Below are 24,466 nucleotides of genomic sequence, written 5' to 3'. Positions count from 1 at the left end.
CGTTATCTGCGTTTCTGTATCATTAAAATCGAGAGTGACAACTAAGTCTTTGTTGCACCTAAGTATGATCATGGAAATTGGCAGGCAAACGTACCGATATCGATGGAACAGCGATCACAGGGCGATCGAAGGGGGAGATATTACAGTGGCGTGTCGTCTCTCCGTGTTTGAGTTCCACTGCGATATGAATGTCTCCCCATGTGTGTGGGGTGTCGTCGCATATCGATTGGAATGAGGTGCCAGCTACGCGCGAACGCGTGTACGTATGTTTCGAGCACCATTATATATCGCGAGTTTCGTGGCAGTCGAAAAGAGAAGGGTGCCAATGGTGGATCGTGTCCTGTACGATGACACGGTCAGAAACGATAATGGTGGCGCTGGGGCATTCGTCACGCCAGAAAGCTACCAAAGTCATTCCGCTTGATATCATCGTCCATCATCGTGTGCAACGATTTTCGATCCCGCTCTTCGGAACTTTTTAAACGAGAGATGTAGATTACGGGGGCTGGTTGGGCCCTTTGCCGGGAATACTTAAAAAGCCATTCTCGATGCTATCTGGTCGATCCCTTCCAAGTTTCCATTACCCCTAAGACAGCTTTTAACACTAGATAGACTGAAACTTAGTATATACCTATATTGGCCAAAAGCAGTCAAAATGACTGCATTGTGAAAGACTAACTAATGTGTAAAGAAATTTGTTTAAAATTAATTTTTAATATTATGTTATAATATTATGAATTTAAGGCGCAGAAATAAAATAAACAACTTGTTAGAACAAGTATCACTAAGATTTGAATAACAAGTACTACTTTAGCTTATTGAGAAACTGCAATTTATCAAACCTAACCCAGACCTAACCCAGACCTGACCCAAACCTAACCCAGACCTAACCCAGACCTAACCCAGATCTAACTCAGATCTAACTCAGACCTAACCCAGACATAACCCAGACCTAACCCAGACCTAACCCAGACCTAACCCAGACCTAACCCAGATCTAATTCAGATCTAATCCAGACCTAACCCAGAGCTAACTCAGATCTAATCCAGACCTAACCCAGACCTAACCGAGACATAACCCAGACCTAACCCAGACCTAACCCAGACCCTAGATCTGGGTTAGGTCTGGGTTAGGTCTGGATTAGATCTGAGTTACATCTGAGTTAGGTCTGGGTTAGGTCTGGATTAGATCTGAGTTAGGTCTGGGTCAGGTCTGGGTCAGGTCTGGGTCAGGTCTGGGTTATGTCTGGATTAGGTCTGGGTTAGGTCTGGGATAGGTCTGGGTTAGGTCTGGGTTAGGTCTGGGTTAGGTCTGGGTTAGGTCTGGGTTAGGTCTGGGTTAGGTACGCCCAAATCGACAATTTATCATGTACTTGTATGTTATCATGTGTTGGTAATCGAAAAAAAAATGAAAACTGTTATTTCAATACAGAGTCGAACTGGTCATATAAGAAATTTACTCAATTCAATAATAAGAGTCATTTGATTATTTAAAATTTCCCAAGCAGACAAAATGACTGCTTTTGGGCAATCTAGTGTTAACGAGTCTGTCGATCGAACTGCAAGATTACAGTCCACGACTCGAAAAGTACCTTTTATGATCAACAAAATGGTAGCCTCTCGAGCCACACCATCGCCTTTTGGATACTTGCGTCCACGAGGCGGAGGAATGGTCCTCCTAGCACGAGTTCTACTTCCTCCAGAAGTCTCGTCTCTTCTTAACGTTAACCATGGGCGGATGGTGTCTGTTTCTGCGTTGAAAAGTGCCTGGGAGTCCGTACCACCCCGGTTGCAAATGAGGCGCGAGAAACGCGATGTATCCTGCACTGCGAGGAGAACGAGTCGCGGAGTCAGTTCGATATTGCCAGGGGGGGTGGAGGGGGTGGTCTTAATGCATTTGGCGAGGTAGCTACGGTACGCATCACCAGCCACCCTTTCTGCAAGCTCAGCATGCCCTCTCCCTTTCGCTCTCTTTCTCTTTGGCCTTTCCTTCGCCTCTGTTCTTCCAGCTCCTCTCTTTTTTTCGCTCTCTCCCGTTCTCCCATCCAGCCGACCCCTTTCTTTGCATCCTTTATGTCTCCTTGTTTACGTTCTCTCCCGGATTTTCCGACTTGGGTCTTCTTCTCCGAAAACCGTTTTCATTTACCTGGCCCCTTTTCTCCTTTGGTCTCCCGCTCTCTCTCTCTCTCTCTCTCTGGCCCCCTCTCCCGAGAGTATAATGGATCTAAAACGAACCGTACCGACCCCTTGGCTTTAATCTCTTAACGGGCGAACGACAAAAAAAATATCATTTGTATTCTTCTTTGGAAGACGAACGGAGTCTGGCTCGATCAATTAAGAGATTGCCTTGTCCGCGATTAACGCCGGGCTGTCGAAAAATGTCGAACGATGGACAATCGAATATCCCTGCAGTATCCTCGGACATCCGGGCTGTTTTATCTCCCAGGGGCGCTGCTAGTTTCGTTACTTTGGTGTTCGCGCTAGACGGTTTCTCTCTCTCTCGGTCGGGAGCACTTAGAAAATCGATAAGCTCTGGCTCACTTGATCCACCGTTGGCTGCTGCCAGGCCATATCTTGATTAAAATCAGTGCCGCCCGACGCGCTCTCCTTTCTTCACCCTTCTCGCCAAGATCCACCCCTCCACGTTGAATCCGGTTAGTCTCGTTAACGTCTTAAGTCACTGCCTCCTTCAGCCACCTTCTCACTCTTTCCCATCGCCACTTTCTCCTCGAGAGGACAATAGAACCTCGAGCTTCCTCGAAAACTTACGCAGGCTACTTCTCCTCCGGACGCGTGTCCGATAAAACCACCCCCCAAGCGCCAGCCTTGATTAAATTCGAGAGCAAAGATTGCGTGTATGATCTCACGGTGCCTTGTTTGCTGTAAAACGAAACCAACAGTGCACCTGCAGGCCTGTAAAATCGTGTTCTCGAGAACTTATGCTGCTAATTCTGTTCTATTAATTGTTGAGATCCTCCTATGCACGTGTGACGCTACTTTGGTGCAGTTAGGAACTCGTGAGATTCATCGGTAAAGTCGAGCGCTTGTGAGAGCGCTAGCCCTCTGGCGGCGAGCACGAGGAGCTGCGCCACACGCGTTTCCAGGATCCCACGGTGTCTTGTTCGACGCGAGACGAAAGTAAAAGTGCACTTGCAGGTCTGTAAGATCGTGTTCATCTTCTGTTGTCTGATTGTAGAACATTTACGCTGCTAATTCTGCTCTAATAATTGTTGAGATCCTCCTATGCACATGTGACGCTACTTTGGTGCGGTTAGGAACTCGTGAGATTCATCGGTAAAGTCGAGCGCTTGTGAGAGCGGTAGCCCTCTGGCGGCGAGCACGAGGAGCTGCGCCACACGCGTTTCCAGGATCCCACGGTGTCTTGTTCGACGCGAGACGAAAGTAAAAGTGCAGTTGCAGGTCGATCGTAGGATCGTGTTCGTGATTTGCGGTCTGGTCCCACGAAACCGACACGCGTGGTTTACCACGCGGCTAATAATAACTAAATTATTCGAGTCTAAATAGAAAGTTTGAATTATATTGCAGCGCGGATTATGGTCGAAACCTTTCGTTGCGTAAGTAACCGAGTGCTCGCGCTTGATAGTAAAACAGCGAATTGCATAAATCGCGATGCAACGTTCGCGTTGGGAAACCGTAAATGTCAATTACAATGGGGATACTTGGAGGCTCTGAGCCTCCGTTGCACCGTATCCTGATTCTATGCTGATCATGAAAAAGGAAACAGTGATGCTAGGAGGATATGAGACTCGTGGATCTCGCGAGCCCATGGTAATCAATTATCCCGATTGGTTCTCGTATTTTCTCGGCGAATTTCTCGCGGAATTATCGCGAGGGCGGAGTCGTTGCATTGAAAAACACTTTGCATCCCACAGCTGGGGACTCCCCCGGATCCCGCAGAGGGTATAATTTCACGGACAAAAGGGGGCAAGGAGAAGCGTAATTCTTTAATTTGATCGGGCGTTCCCGTTTCTCGGTCGGCGTCGCGTTGTTCTCGGTATCATTTCGCGCGCCGCGGCCATGATAACGAGTGAATTTTTCACGACTATCCTCATTAAACGGGCGCCCGGGGGCAGACGTGGCAGAGATCTCCCGTTGAATCCGATCGAAAGAGCAAAGACCATCGACGCCCCCAGAAGGTAACGAACCCCGACGCTCCCGGTTCCCCGGTTTCCCGGGGCGCGATTGTGTGTTCGGAGCACATGCAATATGCTTTGTGCCCGGGGACGCCCCGGGGGCTAAGGCATTCCCCGCAGTGGCCCGTGGAAGCCTAAGACCCGACGTGTGTGTCAGAGCGGAGGACGCAACGCGCGATTCGGAGTCTCATCGACGGCCACTGATACCCAGGGACCAAGGGAAGAACCGCGACTGCCCGATGTTTGCCGCCCTCAAATGTTTACCGAACTACCCCTCGCTGCTCCCAGGATCATATCCTGCTTTCAGACCAACCTCTCAGGGTAGACGCGGTCCTGGTCCCTCGATAAGACACCCCGTCACGCGTCTACGGCTCTCAACTTTTTTTACCATTCACTGGAAACAATTTATAGAGTGGCATATAGTTACTCTGCCTATGGGGAGCTAGTTCCTCGAGTCTCCTTCAGCCACTCGATATTAGTTTTTTATCTTCGAGTCCAAACCAAAGAGATCAGTCATTGAATTTGTTTAAATTGAGAGTGTTGAGTGGTGACAAGATTTAAATGTAATTCGGGGTGCAAAGGGTTAAGAGGGTCTACTGTAAACCCCCAAAATATTCGATTATTTTTTTTTGTTTTTTTTTGCAAAATTATCAGAGGTATACCTGTTTAAACAGTCTGGTCCTTTCGTTTACATGCATTTTTCTCAAAACTACCTTTTCTGATTGGGCTTCCCCGATATCTCAAAATCTATACCTGGTTCTCAGGGGATCCCCCCTGTACTGCCCCCAATTTAGACTATTCCTCATAGTAAAAATTTGTGAATATTATCTAAAGGGTAGTAAATATATATAGGAAACATCGATGCAAGAGGTTGCATAGTTTGCTTGTGAAAAAAAATATGAAGGAAGAGAAGGAGGCGTTTTAGAGGAGACCTCCTTGGAGCAGCGTAGCCGGGTGTCGTCGCGTTGCGTTAATTCGTCCCGGTGATTATGGATCCATTAGTGTGGCAGGCAACAAATAGCACGGTACAATCCAATAACCGTCGCAGCCCATAATAAAAGGGGAGGCAGTTTAAGCACCAGTCGGGGGTAGTTTAGGTGACGGCGCGTACGCGGGGCAGCTACGTACAGACAGTGAACGCGAGTGTGCGCGCGTGTTTACCAGTGGATGTTCCCCGTTCTCTGTTCTTCCCCGTGTCCCGAGTGGTCTGTCGGTCCTCTTTCTCGTTCTCACCCTCCTCCGTTCTTTCCGTTCCTGCGTGCCGTCTCTCTCGCGTGGCCGATTTAATGCGGGGTGGGGCGCAAGCCCGCCCCAATACCGTCCAGATACCGATCACTACGTTCATTGTCGCATCGCCGTAATATCCTGCCGATGGGGAGTCGCGACCACGTCCGTGGATGACGTAGACGACGGCTCGAGAAGAACGGAACCCGGAGTTTCGTTCACCGACACAACCCCAACGCAGCCCCGAACGGGGTTGAATGGGGAACGGTGAGGGTGGACTAAAAGCCTCGACTACGCGTTTTGGACGAACACCGGCATCGGCGACGTGTTAATTATCCCGGGTGTTTCGCCGCGGAACAAAAATCGCGGGCACCGTTCAATGGAAATTAATTGGAAACGAAGTTTCGAGTCGCCATTGGGAAATACGGGTGATCGCCATATCACATTCTGGCTCTTCCAGATTCCCCAATTATGACGACTTCTGACAGATTATTATTCACGATTAATACGGAAGATAGTTGCATGACAAGATAGCTTCGCATTCATGGAGATTAAAGTGTCATTTATTAGATTTCCACCATCTTTCTGATCTCGTGAAATCAGTCCGAATTGAGTTCGTGTAGGAAGGATGATTAACAAGAATGAAAGGCTTCAGATGCGTCATTAACGAACAGAACAAACAGTAAGGGTCTGAGGTGTGAACCTAAGCGTTATTGAACCTAACAATTTGTATTATAGAGACCTGGTCGATCCATCGAGAGTCTTTGTTAATTTATTTCACGAAAGCGTGGCCGTTTTAAGGCGATCCACCTATAAACGTTCGTTGATCTTTACCGTTCTCCTCCGGTTCGGTTCTCTCTGCCGACTTTATGGGCCTGTCGAGCAAATGAAATGAAATTCATGCAAATCGGAGAACCAGCCGACTGGCCTGGCACCGCTTTTGTATCGGGGCGGCGATGCGTCCAACCTATATCACGAGGGTGAAACCGTACTTCCCCCTTTGCAGCCACCGAGCGTGGCTCGAATCAAGTCCCCGGCCACCGCGTCTTTTCGTGGTTTCGTGAACGGCTGTAGGGTCGATTTCAATCGCGTTTACGTCGATCTTGCTAAAATTGTTAAAACCGGAACGCGTTCAACTCGCTTTTCACGTGGCGCCCGCGAGGAAGTCGAGCGCTTGCGAGAACGCCTAGCCCTCTGGCGGCCACAGATCGTTTGTTGAATCGTTTTTTTCGTTCCAGGTCATGCTAAAAAGGGATCCAACGACTACGGGAAGCGGATCGGGACCTTCTCGAAAGAGGATTCTGGTAACAACGGGATTAAAGGCGACGTGTACGCCGTGGACGACTCGACCATATTCATAAAAGGATTCTACTACAATGGTGTCGTTCCTACGTACTTCTGGGCCGGAAACGGCTCGGAGGTCCACCGGGGTTTCATCGTCCCGTACCCGGAGGTGGAGAAGGGCATGTAAGGAATCATTTTTCACGGTATCGAACCTCCCAACTGGAACGTTTTAATGTCGTCAAGTACGTGGTCACGGTTAACGTTGAAGAAAAAACGGGGAACGAAAGAAAAGGAACGCGCGCTGCGGGGTTGGACGAAGGCGGCATACCGTAACCAAGGGATAAAATGAAACTCAAAGAGCTTGTTGTGCGCGACGAAGGGGGGTGGAAACAGGAGGAAGGTCGGGCGAACGGATCGCGGGAGTGCAGTTAATAAAACGGGAATTATACGCCGATCTCGTTCGTATTTCATCCGCGCGAGCACTTTATTACGTTTCGATCCGGCGCTGCTTGTCTCTTTTCCATCGAGATTGGGTGGAAAAGTCGTAAACACCGCCCCGGAGACCGACGTTTCCTCCCTCGGACCTCTTTTTTTCACGATCGATTTTTCTTCCTTTTTTTCTAACGTTGCTGCTTCCTTTAAATATTGATGAAGGTAATTGATTCGTTTACGACCGCTCCATATTATTCTCCTCGGTGCGTAACCTTCTCCACCGATCGAATATATTATTTATTCACTTTCGTCGATTCTCGAGCACTCGAAACGATACGAGAATTCGGTGGCGAAATGTTAAACGTGATCGTCGTTTGCCGGTTACTGGCGAAAACTGGCCAAGCGGGAAAACGCGGTATCATTAGAGCACTTTACGAGCACAATAGAGGTGATTCTCCAGTGTGTGTGTTTTTTTTCTTTTTTTTTTTTTTTCTTTCTATTCCTGTCTGCGCAGCAAACCGCCGATGCTCGAAGCGCACAACTACACGGACATCATACTGAAGCTGCCTGACGGGAAGCGGATACGGGACATCAACATGCTCAGCATTTGGAACGATCGATTCGCCGTAAGTGAACCCCCCCCCAAACGTCACGATCAAAGCTTTACGAAATACTCCGATCGTAAGATTGGACACGGTGTTTTTCTTTTTAAAACTTTTCGCGGGAAACGTGCCCCTCGTTTGTTCGTTATTTGGTACGATTTAACCCTCTCTAGCCCGTATAAATTCTCTGGCCTCGTCGAATCCGATAATAAAACGACGATCCTCCGGGTAATCTCGCGCCCGGTATTTCCAATAAATTTCTGCGACATACTCGAGCGGTCCGGGGGGTGGCGGAGAAGACGGTGCACCACCTTGGGGGGGCCACCGCGTGGCACGAGGTTTTATTCGAAACCCCGCGATGCGCGGAGAATGGAGATAACTTGATTTTTGAGAAGGTCCACGGGTCCCTGCGCCCTATCGGACGTGCATTCGTGGTCAATGGCGCGTGAGAGATGGATACGGAAGCCGGGGACCAGGGGCGGGACACGCATTTTCCTGCACGTGCACCGGGGGGGGGCCTCTGTTGTCTGCACGCACCTAAGCATGCGTCTAAGTCGTTTCTCGCCTCTCTCTCCTCCTAAGGCTCCTACATACATACATACATCTTCCGTCCTGACACTGTCAACCGGTCGTCCAGCCACGGAAAGGGTTTATTTAGGGTGCAACGCCATCCATTATGCTATATTCTTCGAACGAACGCTTCCTATTAACTAGTATCTTTCGAACGAAGCTTAACACTTTCACTCAATTACCATTTCATCATACTTTCTTGAGGTCCTAACACCTTGACGGCCATTGTCACGTGTACGTGACTTTGTGAGCCAGCAGACGTCGGCCATTGTCACGTATACGTGATCTACTATACCAGTTACCATTTCATCATACTTTCTTGAGGTCCTAACACTCTGACGGCCATTGTCACGTATACGTGATCTACTGTACCAGTTACCATTTCATTATACCTTCCATTATGCAATATTCTTCGAACGAACGCTTCCTATTAACTAGTATCTTTCGAACGAAGCTTAACACTTTCACTCAATTACCATTTCATCATACTTTCTTGAGGTCCTAACACCTTGACGGCCATTGTCACGTGTACGTGACTTTGTGAGCCAGCAGACGTCGGCCATTGTCACGTATACGTGATCTACTATACCAGTTACCATTTCATCATACTTTCTTGAGGTCCTAACACTCTGACGGCCATTGTCACGTATACGTGATCTACTGTACCAGTTACCATTTCATTATACCTTCCATTATGCAATATTCTTCGAACGAACGCTTCGTATTAACTAGTATCTTTCGAAGGAAACGATGGAGGCTTTAACACTTTCACTCAGTCACCATTTCATCATACTTTCTTGAGGTCCTAACACCTTGACGGCCATTGTCACGTATACGTGACTTTGTGAGCCAGCAGACGTCGGCCATTGTCACGTATACGTGATCTACCGTATCAGTTACCATTTCATCATACTTTCTTGAGATATCATTTATAATTGCTACCATCTTCGTGCAGTTTGGTGTACAATATCAGTGGTGATGGTTTGAAGTACTATATCAAGGTCAGTCTCGCGTAAATGTTGCAAAATTTGGCCAGCGCGTTGTTGAAAAAAGAATTGATTTTTACTATCCCCCGTTGATGAATCTGTTCGTCCCTTTTGGCGACCCACCCTCGCACGCCCACTCGCTTACCCACAAATCTGGGACGGTCGTTCGCACAAAAGTCAGTATCGCTGGAAGATTCGAGAGGGGGGTGGGTGGGCGAGGGGAACGGTTTGAAACGAGCATATCGACGGTGGAGAGCAAGAGCTTTCGCTCTTATATTAGGAGGGCTTTAATATCGAAGTCTGAGGGGTGCTCCCTTACCGTGACAACCCTCCATCAGACACGCTCTGTCACCGCAAAACTCGCTGTCCGCCGCCTGTGTGTCCGTTCTACAGGGTGTCCCGTTACGATACGCGGACGTAAGCGATCGTCGAACCTTTCGTTATAAATCGATCCGTCCCTCCCATCGAGTGCACCGATCAGGAACGCGAATGGAAACCAGGAGACGCGATGTACGGATCTTTACGAGCAAAAACGCATAGATAGAGGCACCTTTCAACGTTTTGGTGAACTCTGAAATAACTTTACGGTTGTTCCAAAGATGTCTGTCGCCGCGATTTCTCGGAGAAGCAAAACTTCTCCCCGGTACTGTATTTACGACCAAAAATCTCGGGGATCCCCGGAAGTATTGTTGTTTCCCTCCGATACGTGGCTCTCCATTCTATTCGTGATTCACAGAAAACTCGAGGCGGGGGTGTACCGATCTCTCTGGGGGGGGTGGAGAAGGTGGCTGATACACGTACAGGGGGTAGACGTGGGTTTTTGCTCCGGGTAGACAGGAGCTGTCTGTCAGTCAGCACACCCTCGCGTTACGTCGAAGGATGTATTGTCGGAATAAGCCTTCTTCTTGTTCCGTTTTCCTATTTCTACCCCCCCTGCCCCGTGTCCCTCGTTCTCGCGTGCGATACACCGCCGTTGGTTTCTTTTGAAAATGAACAGAGAGATATCCACGGTCGATATCAAACGGCCCTCTCAATGGACCACTGATTCAGATAGGATTTAGTAATTTTTTCCAACGTCCGCTCGTCCCCCTCGTTCAAAACGGTCTCGCCACTTTTGCTACGCTTTGGGGGAACCTGTCCGGCCTCTCGCTTTCGGATCTTATCCACGGGGCTTCCTCGGGGAATCCAAAACATTAAAGCCGTTGATCGGTCTCTCATCCCTTTCGGTTCTTCTTTCATCCCTCTCGATATCGGGCACAACCCTTGGCCAGGGAACGTTTTCGATCATACGGCGTTGATACGGATTTTATGGAAAACTTACGTGTCTTACGATTATGAAATTTTATTGTGTTTAATTGAAATCGATGGGAAATGGGGAGAGAATGTTCGTCGAATTTTTTTCTCTAAAGTGAGTAGGATTTCGGGTGTATGTCTATTGACCAAAATTGATCGTAATTGACCCCTGCAATTGAAAATATTTTTTCCAGAACGATTTGAAATTTTTTAATTTCGTCGAAAAGTTTGTCCACCTTTCGGAATTTTTTTCTCAAAAGTGGGTAGGATTTTGAGGGTATGTCTAATGACCAAAATTGATCGTAATTGACCCCTGCAACCAAAAATAATTTTTTCAGAACGATTTGAAATTTTTTAATTTCGTCGAGAAATTTCACACCTTCTCGAATTTTTATCTCAAAAGTGGTTAGGAATTCCCGGGTATCTCTGTTGACCAAAAATGATTATAATTGACTGCTTTAGCTAAAAATAATTTTTTTAGAACGATTTGAAAAATGTTTTTTTCGGTGAAAAATTTAGGCACCTACCCCCTGTCGATTATTCTTAAGAATTCATTTTTCATTTTTAATAAATTAGTTTGACGCCCGATAGAAAAGTTGTCTAATAGTTTTTTGTAGGTACCTATAAGCTCTACTTTGGAAACAAGTTTCATTGAAATATATGCACTATTCTAGGAATTATGGTTATTTGAAAATTGAACCATGTTTATGGGGTTTTATTCATTTTTCGCGATCAAGGATCAACTTTTCGAATATTTTTACGATTTCTACATATTCTTCGCTAAAATACGCGTTGTTTGCCGTTTTAAACATTAAAATCCTCCAATCCGTTCAGAAGTTATGGCATTTTAAAGATTCGCATGAAAATTCAGGGGAATGAATCAACGGTATGGTCAGACAGTGTACTTTTGGCAAAGAATTTTTCTCTCGAAAATAGGTAGGATTTCGGGGGTACGTCTATTCACCAAAAATGCTTGCAATTGACCCCCCTAGCTAAAAATAATTTTTTCAAAACGATTCAAAAATTTTTATCTTCGAAAAATTTCTCCTTCTACTCGAATTTTTTTCTCGAAATCGGTCAGGATTTCGAGGGTATCTCTATTCACCAAAAATGATTGCAATTGGTCCCTGAAACTAAACATAATTTTTTTAGAACAATTTGAAATTTTTTAATTTTGCTGAAAAATTTCACATATTCTCGAATTTTTTTCTGGGAACTGAGCAGGATTTCAGGAGTACATCTATTCACCAAAAATGATTGTAATTAACCCCTGTAACTAAATATATTTTTTTTTAGTATGATTTGAAATTTTCTAATATCGTCTAAAAATTTCACATCTTCACGAATTTTTTTCTCGAAACTGCGTAGAAATTCGGGGGTATGTCTATCCGCCAAAAATGATTGCAATTGCCCCTTGCAACTAAAAATAATTTTTCCAGAACGTTTCGAAATTTTTTATTTTCACCGAAAAATTTAGGCACCTGGTCTAATTTTTTTCTCGAAACTGCGTTGGATTTCGACGATATACCTATTCACCAAAAATGATTCTAATTGACCCCCGCAACTAAAAATAATTTTTCCAGAACGGTTTGAAATTTTTTATTTTCGTCGAAAAGTTTGTCCACCTTTCGGAATTTGTTTCTTAAAAGCGGGTAGGATTTCGAGGGTATGCCTAATGACCAAAATTGATTGTAATTGACCCCTGCGATTGATAATAATTTTTTTAGAACGATTTGAAATTTTTTAATTTCGTCGAGAAATTTCGGCACCTGGTCTAATTTTTTTCTCGAAACTGCGTAGGATTTCGATGATATACCTGTTCACCAAAAATGATTCTAATTGCCCCTCGCAACTAAAAATAATTTTTCCAGAACGATTTGAAATTTTTTTTCCCTCCAAGTGGAAACGGTACGGTCATAGTCAGACTTAGATTCGTAACGCGCGAAATACCGAACGTGCAGAGATTACGCGTTGAAAAAATGTTTCCCCGTCTATTACGTAGTGTTTCGCTTTCCGCGTCTGATCAGTGCGCGGACAGAAACTATCGCGGAAATGAAAAAAACCGAATCGCTTTATCCCTCGATCTCTGCACGCGCCTTGTGCATTACGCTGTTCGTGATGCGGAAATTTAATCTCCCCGCGTATCTTCCACGCAACGAAACCAACCATGAATACCATGGACGATTACAATTTCTTCACGTGGCTACCTAATTACAGAAATCTTTATTCGTACGCGAAATTTCGTGGAATTATATAATCGGGAAGAAGGGCATCATCCAACCAGCGGTGTCCTCCAAGCGATGGTTGTGTTTTAACCCCGGAAGAAGAAAGGGTCGTTCCGTGGGCGTGTCACGGCATTTGCATCTGAATTCGCGTTCTCTTTCCACGAACATTGGAGTTAATTAAACGCCTCATAGTTTTCGGGAGGGGGGGGGTGGGGGGTGGGATGACGAAGCACGGCTGCTTCTGGCACTAAGTGGACGATCCTAGGCCGCGGGAACGTCAATTAATAACCGTTTCAAACAGATCCCAGCCACGAAAACCGTGGCTCGTTTCCCTAATAGAATTTTCAACCGTCGTTTTTTTTTTTGTTAGAAAATTTGCAGAACCGTAGAGAGGAATGATCGTTTAGGGAATGCAGGGAAGCGCATTGGCCCGTTCGTCGAGAAGGTGGTGTGACAAATTACACGGTCGGCGGGACGAAAAATCCTTGTCAAACGGCGCTGCGAAAACGAACAACGGCCCTCGTATAAATCGTTATGCATCGACAGTACGCATTGTGCTGGAACGACAAATATTTTCCAGCCCCCGTTGAAGGACTTCTCGGGAAACGTTCCATGACGTTCCCGTTTTCGGCTGTTTCCCAGCCGGCGGACGTTAATCGCCGATCGGAAACCAGTAATATCGTCTCGAAATATTTCTGCCGTTCTCGCGGGCAATATTTTCCATCGCTTGTTCCGTTAAAAATATTTTCGCGATGGAATTAAAAAGAAATTAACGAGCTCGAGGGGGCAAGCAACGCTAAAAACATCTGATTTCGATCAAAAAAAGTTTCTTGGCATCTCGAACTTTATCCGTTAATTATGAAAATGCTGGACCATCCCTGGAGCTGGTGAAAATTTCCGAGAACACGATCGAGAGAGTTTAAAATTGCGAAGAGGGATGCTTTGCTGGAAGATCGAGCTTAGATCGGTTTTGATCGCGCGAGGGGTGTGTTTGTTCCGTGCGTAGATCTCGTTTTGCAAAAGTGACGGGGAAGTTGTAAGTCGTGAATTGGATCGGGCCCATCACTAGTCCTGGGATAAGATTGTTGCGCATGGGCAGAGAGCAGCTCGCCGGGTCGATGTTGGCCGGGGCTGGCTGACTGGCTGCCGGCTGCTACCCGAGGATGCTCTCCCCCTTGCTCTTCTCCTCTATCTTCCCACCCTTCTGCCCTCTGTCCTCCACCCTCTTCCCTCCCACCCTCTCCACGGTCTAACCTCCGTCTCTTTCCCTCCAAAATTCTTCCCCGGTGTCCTTGTTGTCTCCATTCTCGCTTTCACCATTTCCACCTCCGCGTCCCCTATTTTTCGTAAAATTATTTCACTTCCTCTTTGTCGCGCTAAAGTCTTCTTTCGCGCCTTCGAAAAGCCGCCATTTTGAAGACGCCTAGCCTCGATTCGTAGGAACGAAGACTTCCTGGGTCCAGAAACGTGCAATTTTTACGAATTTTGATATACACCTCGGCTATGTATTGGAAAAATGCTCGTTATCGCGGGGGAAACTCAATTATGAATAACGGGGGCTGGGAATTGGAGAGCAGCGTGTACCGGTACGCCATTTTGAAGCCACCCCAAAGCGGCCGCAACGATGCGTCAGGTGCACCACGCGTACAAAGCCACACGGCGGCAGCGAACTGTCCCTGGAACATCGCCAAAAGTGTGGAAAATTACCAGCAAAAAGTACCGTTGCAAACCATCGAAACTCCAGCAGACGTTCCATCGCGGTATCAACAAGATAAACGAATGAAATTAAAATTCTTGGACCGTAAAGGGACCATCGCTGTGGTTCGAGGAACCCCACCAATCTGGAGGGGGGCACATATGAACCCAGTACCTGGTGGAGTATGTACTCGCCCAGACGTGGAAAATGAAATACGAGCCGAAGTGGAGCGAAGTTTAACATCCCCCAAGCGTCTGACCACCCGTATTTCAGCGAAAAGTTATCATTTTTCGTTCCCCCGTTCCTACCCCGCTCGTCCGACGCGTCTCTTCCCGTGCGATTTTCCCTCTGACCAGCCAGTTCCTCTTGTCATCCATTCTACACACACGTGTACATTGTACGTGTATATCTTTCTCGCTCCCAGCACGCCGATTGGACGAGAGCTTGCGAAAGTTCCAGGTATCACGGAGGACCGCCCACCCGGGTCCTCCTGCCGCTGAGAAAGTTTCGCCGATTCTGTTGCAGTACAGGGTTGGGAATCTGCCTGCTGATGTTGCTGTATACATTGCCAATTGGTCGACTCTATTCAGAAATCGCGGCACTACGCCAGTTTCTGATAACCTGGCCGGAGGTGTAATTAAATTTCCAAGGATATCGCGACGGAACAACGCCCCGAGCATCCAACGCAGCGTACAACGTTTCGGGATCTTTTTTTCTTGACGAATTGGAGAACTTTGGGTAGCAATTTAGGGTGCCAAAGGGCTGGTTTGAAAGATTGTACTGTGATCCGTAAATCTCCCCGGGTGGAGTCCAGGGGTACCACTCCGTTTGCAACCGGAAGAAACTGGAGGCGACGCGTGAAATCCGTGTAATTAGACTGCTGGAACGTATTTAACGGGAGCTTATCCCGGCTGGTATAAAGTTTCGGTTAAAAAAGTTCCATTAAATCCGCCGGGCCAAGATGTAGAGGTATTACGGGGGTAGGGGGGGAGGCTCGTTTAATTTATCACCTACTTAAAGTTCGACGGACGCTGGGAACGGTTCTTTTTAGATCCGGTTTCAAGGTTCTTGGAGCCAATTGCTCGCGTACTCGACGATTGGAATTTTACGAGAGGTTCGTAAAAAAAACACGATACATCCTCGACCTTGTTGAACACGACGATCTTAAATCTTTGTCTTTCGAAATCCAACACGGTCTGGGGGGGAAATTTTTCCAGTACGTCCTCGATCCTCCATGGTTGGGATAACCCGACTCTCGCGTTATCAATTTAATCACCCGTTAGGAACGACGTTCGACGATGATTGCAGCGGACTGTCGCCCAGCCCGGAAGCAATAAGGTGCAACACAATGTGCGTTTGCTCTCGTTCGACGAGAAACGACAAGGGGCGTTGCTATCGAATCTAACGAGGCTCGATGTCTCAATTTCCGTAAGAACGCGCGTCTCGCAACAGGGGGTGACCAACGAGAGGGTGGAACGCCAGGATTTGCGAGACCGGGGCTGATAAGGCGCTAAAATGATATACCGCCATGACCTGTCCGGAATCTCCTCGATACATCCTGGGATCCCCCCTCCATTTCGTCCACGCGTACCAAACGAAACGTGATCGTTAGCGTCCCGCGCAGGGGATAATCGGCTGACATAAAATAACGAGGAGTTTTAAAAAAAAAACATTTCAGGTAGAGAATCGATGAGAATAATTGGGACGTTCCGTTTCCTCCAGCTGCCCCGACAAATTATTAGATTTCTTTATTCCTGATTGCGCAGCCGCCCCTGGAATTGTTTCTCGATGCTATCTACCACTCTCCAGTTTGTTAGGGGGATTTATTTGATTGAATATCGACTGCTCGAACGGTCGCCGGTATATCGATATCAGCCGTATCGCACCCGTCCACGGGGACCCCAAACCCCCGTGAAACGCGTCCAAAGGGGGTTCCCTCCCCCGTGGATCTTAATCCGGATCGACGTAACGCTCAAGCAGTCACGTTTCGTTTTTTTTCATCACCCCACACCGTGAATCGATCTTAGATCGCGGAGAATAAACAAAGGAGCAGAGAATGGTTTCATTTTTCGCGACACGTGGGGAGCGAAACACTACGTAATAGCCTAAGTCTGACTATGACCGTACCCTTTCCACTTGGAGGGGAAAAAAATTTCAAATCGTTCTGGAAAAATTATTTTTAGTCGCGGGGGTCAATTAGAATCATTTTTGGTGAGCAGACATATCTTCGAAATCCTACGCAGTTTCGAGAAAAAAATTAGACCAGGTTGCCTAAATTTCTCGACGAAATTAAAAAATTTCAAATCGTTCTAAAGAAATTATTTTCAATCGCAGGGGTCAATTACAATCAATTTTGGTCATTAGACATACCCTCGAAATCCTACCCGCTTTTAAGAAAAAAATTCCGAAATGTGGACAAACTTTTCGACGAAAATAAAAAATTTCAAACCGTTCTGGAAAAATTATTTTTAGTTGCGGGGGTCAATTAGAATCATTTTTGGTGAATAGGTATATCATCGAAATCCTACGCAGTTTCGAGAAGAAAATTCAGCAAGTGTAGACATTTTTGGGCGAAATTGAAAAATTTCAAATCGCTTTGAAAAAATTATTTTCAATTGCAGGGGTCAATTACAATCAATTTTGGTCATTAGACATACCCTCAAAATCCTACCCGCTTTTAAGAAAAAAATTCCGAAAGGTGGACAAAACTTTTCGACGAAAATAAAAAATTTCAAATCGTTCTGGAAAAATTATTTTTAGTTGCACGGGTCAATTACAATCATTTTTGGTCAATACACATACCCCCGAAATCCTACCCAGATATCGAGAAAAAAATTCGAGAAGTGTGAAATTTTTCAGCAAAATTAAAAAATTTATTAAATATCGACTGCTCGAACGGTCGCCGGTATATCGATATCAGCCGTATCGCATCCGTCCACGGGGACCCCAAACCCCCGTGAAACGCGTCCAAAGGGGGTTCCCCCCGTGGATCTTAATCCGGATCGACGTAACGCTGAAGCAGTCACGTTTCGTTTTTTTTCATCCCCCCCCCTCCCCCGTGAATCGATCTTAGATCGCGGAGAATAAACAAAGGAGCAGAGAATGGTTTCATTTTTCGCGACACGTGGAAAACATTGGGTTCGAAAAGATTTGTGCGCCGTTGCGTAAGCGGACTTCGCATGATAGAACCAGATCTGAATCTAAATCCGGGCTTACGAGATAAACAGTCTATTAGGGGGATGTACCCTATTGAGACTTGGCTCGACGCATAACGACCAGATCAAAGGTATCGAATTGACGGGGGAACCCTCGTCGACTACCGCACAACCGGTTTATAAACCGGTGTCTTCATCGTGCAGATATGAAGACCGTTTGCTTTGGGAAATTTTCACATTTCGAACCGTCGTTTTCGACGTTAAATGACCAATTTTGAGTAGATTGTGACCACTCGAAACGCCATTAAGCTCGAGCCCCGGTTCATTGGTAGCATCTCTGGGTGTGCACACAACGAGCCGCGGAGGGTAGATATGATTGACGAGCCCTTAAACGAAATGGGATTAATGCGCGTGCAAATTTCGAACCCCCTGGAGGACGTTGGCTCAGCTTGCTAATAATGATTATTATTAACGATGGAATTAGCATCGACTAGGTGGGGGGAGAACTCGACGAAAACGTGAGGCAACTACTCCTCGGACTGGGATGCGAATTTTTCGCTGGGAAACTTAGTTTCTCGCCGTTGGAGAATAAAAGTCACCGTTAATTTGCCAGCCGGACGTATGAAAGGAGAGGGAATATCGGTGGAAGATTAATTTCCGCGAGCAATACTGCTACCGTCTTCGTGCTGTTACCTTTGAAACGTGCCAGTTCGGTTAATGAAGAAGTTCTCTTGGTAGCTTCACCGGGCTCGGTTGAAAATTATTAATCGACCCTCCGCGGGCTGAAGTCCCGTTGACAAACATTTCTAAAGCTCGCGTCTTCCCCGTTCAGAATTTCCCGCCATTCAGCCGTTTAAATACATTAACGGAGTCCTGTCCTCGTATATTACTCCTTCAAAGAGCTTGGGTCTCGCGAGAGAAGGTAAATATTTCGAAATAAAAACGAGAAAGAAATGATTCGAGGAATCGAACGACCCTGATACGTGGGAGGCTCATATCGTCGGTTCAAGGTATCGCCTGTATCGATTCCATTGTAGACAAAAGTCTCGAAGCCGGTCCCAAAGAACATCTCAAGGCGACTGAATCAGGCCACGTGTACAGTAGCCTTGAGCGGAATATCGAAGATGTCGAAGATATTCACCGACTTTTCAATCTTCGACTCTTGGCACACTTTCTCAAGGACCGATAAAAAAAGACAATAGAAAAATAGGAGGCAACGGAGCCAAGTTAATCGGTGCACCATCGCCATCTATGTATACAGGATGTTCGATCTGGAAAAAATTCTAATTTAATGTGAAGTAATTTTAATAAAAAGTACAAGTTTTTCGGCCACCCGTTAGAAAAAATTTTAATGGGAGATTCTAGAGCCCGAAATAAGACGAAAATCAAGAATACCAATTTCTCGATCGAGGCTTCGTTTAAAAGTTATTAACAGTTGCGTCTGCGCAGGTCGATCGCAGTGCGGAGGTTGCATATCTACAGGCGCAACTGTTAATAACTTTTTAACGAGCCAAAAGGCGAGAAATTGGTATTCTTGATTTTCGTCTTATTTTGGCCTCTGGAATCCCCCATTAAAATTTTTCCCAAGGTCGAAGCTTCGTTAAAAAGTTATTAACAATTGCGCCTGTGGATGTGCAACTTGCGTAGACGCAACTGTTAATAGCTTTTTAACGAAGCCTCGATCGAGAAATTTCTATTCTTGATTTTCGTCTTATTTTGTCCTCTAGAATCTCCCAATACAATTTTTATCGAGCAACATCGAACAATCAAATAAATAAAACTCAAATGTTGCGTGAATTTTCAAGCGGGAAGTAATTTTAATAAAAAGTACTAGTTTTTCGGCCACCTGTTAGAAAAAATTTTAATGGGAGATTCTAGAGCCCGAAATAAGACGAAAATCAAGAATACCAATTTCTCGATCGAGGCTTCGTTTAAAAGTTATTAACAGTTGCGTCTGCGCAGGTCGATCGCAGTGCGGAGGTTGCATATCTACAGGCGCAACTGTTAATAACTTTTTAACGAGCCAAAAGGCGAGAAATTGGTATTCTTGATTTTCGTCTTATTTTGGCCTCTGGAATCCCCCATTAAAATTTTTCCCAAGGTCGAAGCTTCGTTAAAAAGTTATTAACAATTGCGCCTGTGGATGTGCAACTTGCGTAGACGCAACTGTTAATAGCTTTTTAACGAAGCCTCGATCGAGAAATTTCTATTCTTGATTTTCGTCTTATTTTGGGCTCTAGAATCCGCCATTAAAATTTTTCCCAGGGTGTGATCGAACACCTGGAGTAAGACAATGTCGGGATCACGAAAAGTAAATTCAGGAAGATGGAAGAAGCGTATAAAACTGTATCGTAAACGAATAGATTTGTCCAGGGTCTCGGAACGAGTTGAGAAATCGTCGCGAACGTTGAATTTTCTCCCATAAAACGTTCCCCGGGGGTTTAAGGGAGTAGATCGGCCTGTATAGAGGGTCGAATCCGTTTCTCGGATTTTACGAGGTCCCGCTCGAGATCTTTCCTTTTATTTCCACCATTTTCCTTCCCGTTCTCGCGTTCCCTCCCCTACCCTTCGGCGTCTCACTTATTCAGACGTTTGACGGAACTTGGAATATAAACGACCCCAAACCAGCCCCTATCGGTGCGTCAACTTCAACAGGGGGTAAGGGAATGACAGATCGACTTTTTCGACCGCGAGGGTGTAAATATGCGGTCTACGGAAGATAGGTCGATGGGACGGTTTCCGGTTTGGATCCTTTCACTACTCGCGGAACAGCCTGACCTTCGATTACTGATTTAAAGCTGTACCCCTGTGTATCGGTTAATTTGTTCTTAATTTGCCCTAGATACCCATCAGCTACGTGAAAATCCCGCCTGATCTGAAGGTACCAAAGGCTAGAGTGCTGCCAGAGTTCTCGAGGCTGGCGCACGGTCTACGTAGCGGGAACATCACCATTCTAGATAGCAAAACTTTCTACATACCGAATTTACACTACGACGGCGGCGGCCCGGACGTTTATTTCTGGGTGGGGAACGGTTTGCAGCCCAACACATTCGGCACCAAAGTGCCCAACGAGAGGAAAAGGTGACCATCTACCAAAATCGACGAGCATCGCTCGGGGTGGAGGGGGAGGGGGGCGTTTGACAAATGTTTCCCTTTTTTTAGCTTGGCTCCGCTGAGAGGGTACCAAGGGGAGGACATCGAGATAGTATTGCCAGGGAACATGACCGTGTACGACATCGATTGGCTGTCGGTGTGGTGCGTCAAGTACGGGCAGAATTTCGGCCACGTTTTCATCCCGAAGGACCTCAGAGTACCGCCTGCCCTCGGTCAGACAAAAATCACGGTAAACGAACACGAATCGTTTCCCCGTACACGGTATTCTTCATCGCTCACGCGTTCATCTCTATAGACGAGAAACTTCACTGTCCGACGAATAACACAAAATTAAATTAATCGAATGTAATTTTACCGGGGATAGCCGCCTTGGTGGTACGATCCTGTAAGTAACGCAAAGCGCACTCACGCAAATTTACCTTATTCGATTCGAACGAGCAATCTCTCCGCGCGTCGATACGCGATCATTCATAAGAAACTTGGGTGGGCCATGCGTCTTGAGAAAGCGTTCGAAATGTTTTACAGACGAGCAGCACACCGACGCCGCCGCAGTTCCAGCACGAGCTGACCAACTGCAAGGAGCTGCTCAACGGTCGGGTGCAGGTGCAATGGGAGCTGGTGGGCGAGGACGTGAAGATAAAGGTGTCGGGGCGAATCAGGGAGGATCAGTACGTGGCGTTCGGTCTGTCGGGCAGCGAGGGGAAGCCCGAGATGATCGGCGGCGACGTGGTCGTAGTCGCGTACAACAACAACACGGGAAAGTTCATCGCCGAGGACTACTACATGTCCAATTACGCGCAGTGCGATGGAAACGAGGGCGTATGTCCTGACGAGAGGGTCGGGGGCGAAAACGACGCCGTCCTGGTGCACGGAGAACGGAAGAACGGGGTGACGACAGGTAAACTCGACGTTGAAGATTCCTAAGGAACGAGGGATAACTTCTGGTTGTTTTCAGTCACCTACATGAGGCCTCTGAGAACCAACGAGCCGGTCAAAGACAAGATGATCCCGGATTCAAAGACCAGCGTGATCGCGGCGATAGGAAGGCTGAACTCGAGAGGGGAAGCCAATGCTCACGAGAGCTTCGACAAGACCACCGAGGACATACGCATCGATTTCACGTCGAAGAACGTCCGGGATTGTAAAAATTCGCTGTACAATCTGCCGGATATGCCTGACATCAAGGCTTGGTCGCCGTTGGAGATCACCAATGAGACCACCTTCAGCGCGAGGATCGGCCCTACTGGCGGTAACAGAGGCTACTCGAGGATCACAGGTGGCTATCTTAATTACTCCTCATGCTATGCGATGTGTTCTATGGTACGTGTGTTTTAGGTCTACCTTCATGGGGCATCGCGTGGTACATCAACGATCTGTTGATCCCGGAGCTCACCGTCAAGAGGGGACAGACGTACACGTTCATAGTGGAGGGCGGGAACGACTCCACCGAGACCTCGAGGCAAGTTCTACCCTGATACTCGTCCTTTGATCGATTCTAATTCACACTGACGGTCGACTTTCTGTAAAGCAGATACCACCCGTTCTATATCACCGACAGTCCAAAGGGCGGATTCTCTCAAAAGACTGAGGAGCAGCAGATGGAGGAAAAGGTGTACGCCGGGGTGAAATACAACTCGGACGGGTATCCCTACCCGGAATCAGCTGGACGTTCTTGCCAGTGGGTCCACAAGACTGTGGACATGAGCGCGGATATGGAGACCTTCGAAGATTTCTTTGAGACTCTTAGATTAGAGTGCGACGAAGGTGAACCGGCCAAACTCATCTGGACAGTGGCCGAGGACACCCCAGATTTGGTGTACTACCAGGTACGGACGAAGGGTGGTAAGCCTGTAACGGAGGCTTCGTTCTCGAGAAGAATCGAAGTAGAAAAGCGGACGTATGGTCGGACGCCGTCTGACTAGTTTCACCTGGATTCCACTTGCGTTCGAGGAATCTTCGAGTTCTCGAGAACGAACGCTCTTTTTTTACTTGTTTTTGATCACTCTAACCCAACGTTTGATATTTTTTTTCCTCCCCCCAGTGTTACACGCACAATAACATGGGCTGGAAGATACACGTTATCAGCAGCGCGCACACAACCGTACCGATCATGTCAATGGTCACAACGCTCGTCGTCGGTCTCTTAAAGCTCTCGAGATGAATCCCTCGATCGTCTTGCGCAAACTACGCGGGTGGGGGGGGAAGCAAATAAATAAAGGTAAAAATGGGGGGGGGGAGGGGGGATCGACGAGACGTAGCTCGCCTAAATAACGATGGTGATACAAAGTAAAAAAAAAAACAAACAAAAAAATCGATTATCAAAATCGGCTGATACACGATACAAGGTTGTAAGAAAGTACTTAGCACGTAAGGTTTAATCTAACGTAAAAAGATTAGCAGAATATTTTTAAGATCTATCAGATTCAATATTTCGTATTATACGATATATGTATATGTATATTTATACATGTGTATACATATATATACAGATATATATATATATATTATATACATACATACACACATATTAAACACGGCACACGAGGAGGATTCGAAGTGATTTTTAATGTTTAAGAATTTAAGGGGAGGCGGGATGTTTCTGACAATAAACGATTTAATGGCGGTCTGAGCGCGGCAATTCTGACAATAATGCGTAACGAAATGATGTTCACGGCGTCTACGATGCGTTTAAATCGTATAATGCAAAATCCAATTACATTGATCGGCGAGAAAATGAAATGGAGAATCGTTGCGGAGCATCGGTGGGTACGGCATGTACAATGTAAATTTTGCACAAAGCTATAGTTGAACTATAAACGTAACATTAAAATCGAGTAGCACGTAAGGATATACATTTATAAATGCTGTCGACTTGACAATAATACGTAGAATAGCGAAACGACGAAAGGATCGTTGACGACGGAAACGAGAAATTATGTACAAGGTAATGTCGGACATTAACAATTAAGGGCGATACGAGTTACAAAACTATCCCCCTATACGTGTAACAATGCTATAATATGTACATACTATAGAGTGGACCTTCCTAAAACGGAATGAAAGTATAAAATGTGCCTTGGGTACAGATAATGAACTTCCTTAATTATCACGAATTAGGAACCACTCGGACTGGAGATGCCCCTATAGTACTTAGGAACTGGCCTCTTGCGAGAGAATCAGCCACTTATCGGGATCCCGTGTCGCTTTAGCCGTGAATCCAGATAGGTGGTATCTGGATTTACGGGAGTCGCTTCAAATAGATACGAAAATTACGAAACGAAAAAAAAAACATTAACCCGCGATATTTAAAAATATGGAAAGAGGGTGGTACCTTGGCGATACGTTGGAAAAATTAAAAAACAAGGAATGGGAAAAAAAAACTGTCAAGAATCTCTGTCTCTCTCTCTCTCTCTCTCTCTCTTTCTCTCTCTCTCTTAAGATCGATTTCGAAGCTTCGTCCAGATTCTAAGTAACGGGGTGTCCTCAAAATTGCCAGCAGCGAAAATTCTTTGCAATTCCAATTGCTTATCGCACGAAGACCAGTCTGTATTTAACTACGTATGCATATATACCTAACATATACATTACATACATATAATTATATATATATATATACATACCACGCATATATACACATATTAAATACACATGCGTAACATGAGGCACGTGTATATATATACAGGGTGTTCGAACCCTGGAAAAATTTTAATGGAAGATTCTAGGGTCGAAAAT

The 24,466-nt window shown here is 46.1% G+C and overlaps 1 protein-coding gene across 1 annotated transcript in view; it reads left to right on the top strand.

The window, feature by feature from the left end:
* Positions 1-22,914, top strand: part of LOC122399924 (protein Skeletor, isoforms B/C) — a 30,286-nt gene extending 7,372 nt beyond the window's left edge. Inside the window, exons 3-12 of the mRNA XM_043401007.1 lie at positions 6,616-6,844; positions 7,608-7,719; positions 20,463-20,701; positions 20,783-20,963; positions 21,099-21,119; positions 21,260-21,632; positions 21,690-22,010; positions 22,070-22,193; positions 22,266-22,560; positions 22,776-22,914. Coding sequence (XP_043256942.1) covers positions 6,616-6,844; positions 7,608-7,719; positions 20,463-20,701; positions 20,783-20,963; positions 21,099-21,119; positions 21,260-21,632; positions 21,690-22,010; positions 22,070-22,193; positions 22,266-22,560; positions 22,776-22,895 — 2,015 coding nt within the window. The 3' untranslated portion in view covers positions 22,896-22,914. The remainder of the gene's footprint in view (positions 1-6,615; positions 6,845-7,607; positions 7,720-20,462; positions 20,702-20,782; positions 20,964-21,098; positions 21,120-21,259; positions 21,633-21,689; positions 22,011-22,069; positions 22,194-22,265; positions 22,561-22,775) is intronic.
* The last annotated feature ends 1,552 nt before the right edge of the window (positions 22,915-24,466 follow it).

This window comes from Colletes gigas, unplaced genomic scaffold, assembly GCF_013123115.1.
Source record: "Colletes gigas isolate AHSC1104 unplaced genomic scaffold, ASM1312311v1 Colletes_gigas_Sc00015, whole genome shotgun sequence".
NCBI classification, from domain to species: domain Eukaryota; kingdom Metazoa; phylum Arthropoda; class Insecta; order Hymenoptera; family Colletidae; genus Colletes; species Colletes gigas.
Note: the sequence above shows the minus strand (reverse complement) of the source record. Positions and strands in the feature narration are given on the sequence as shown.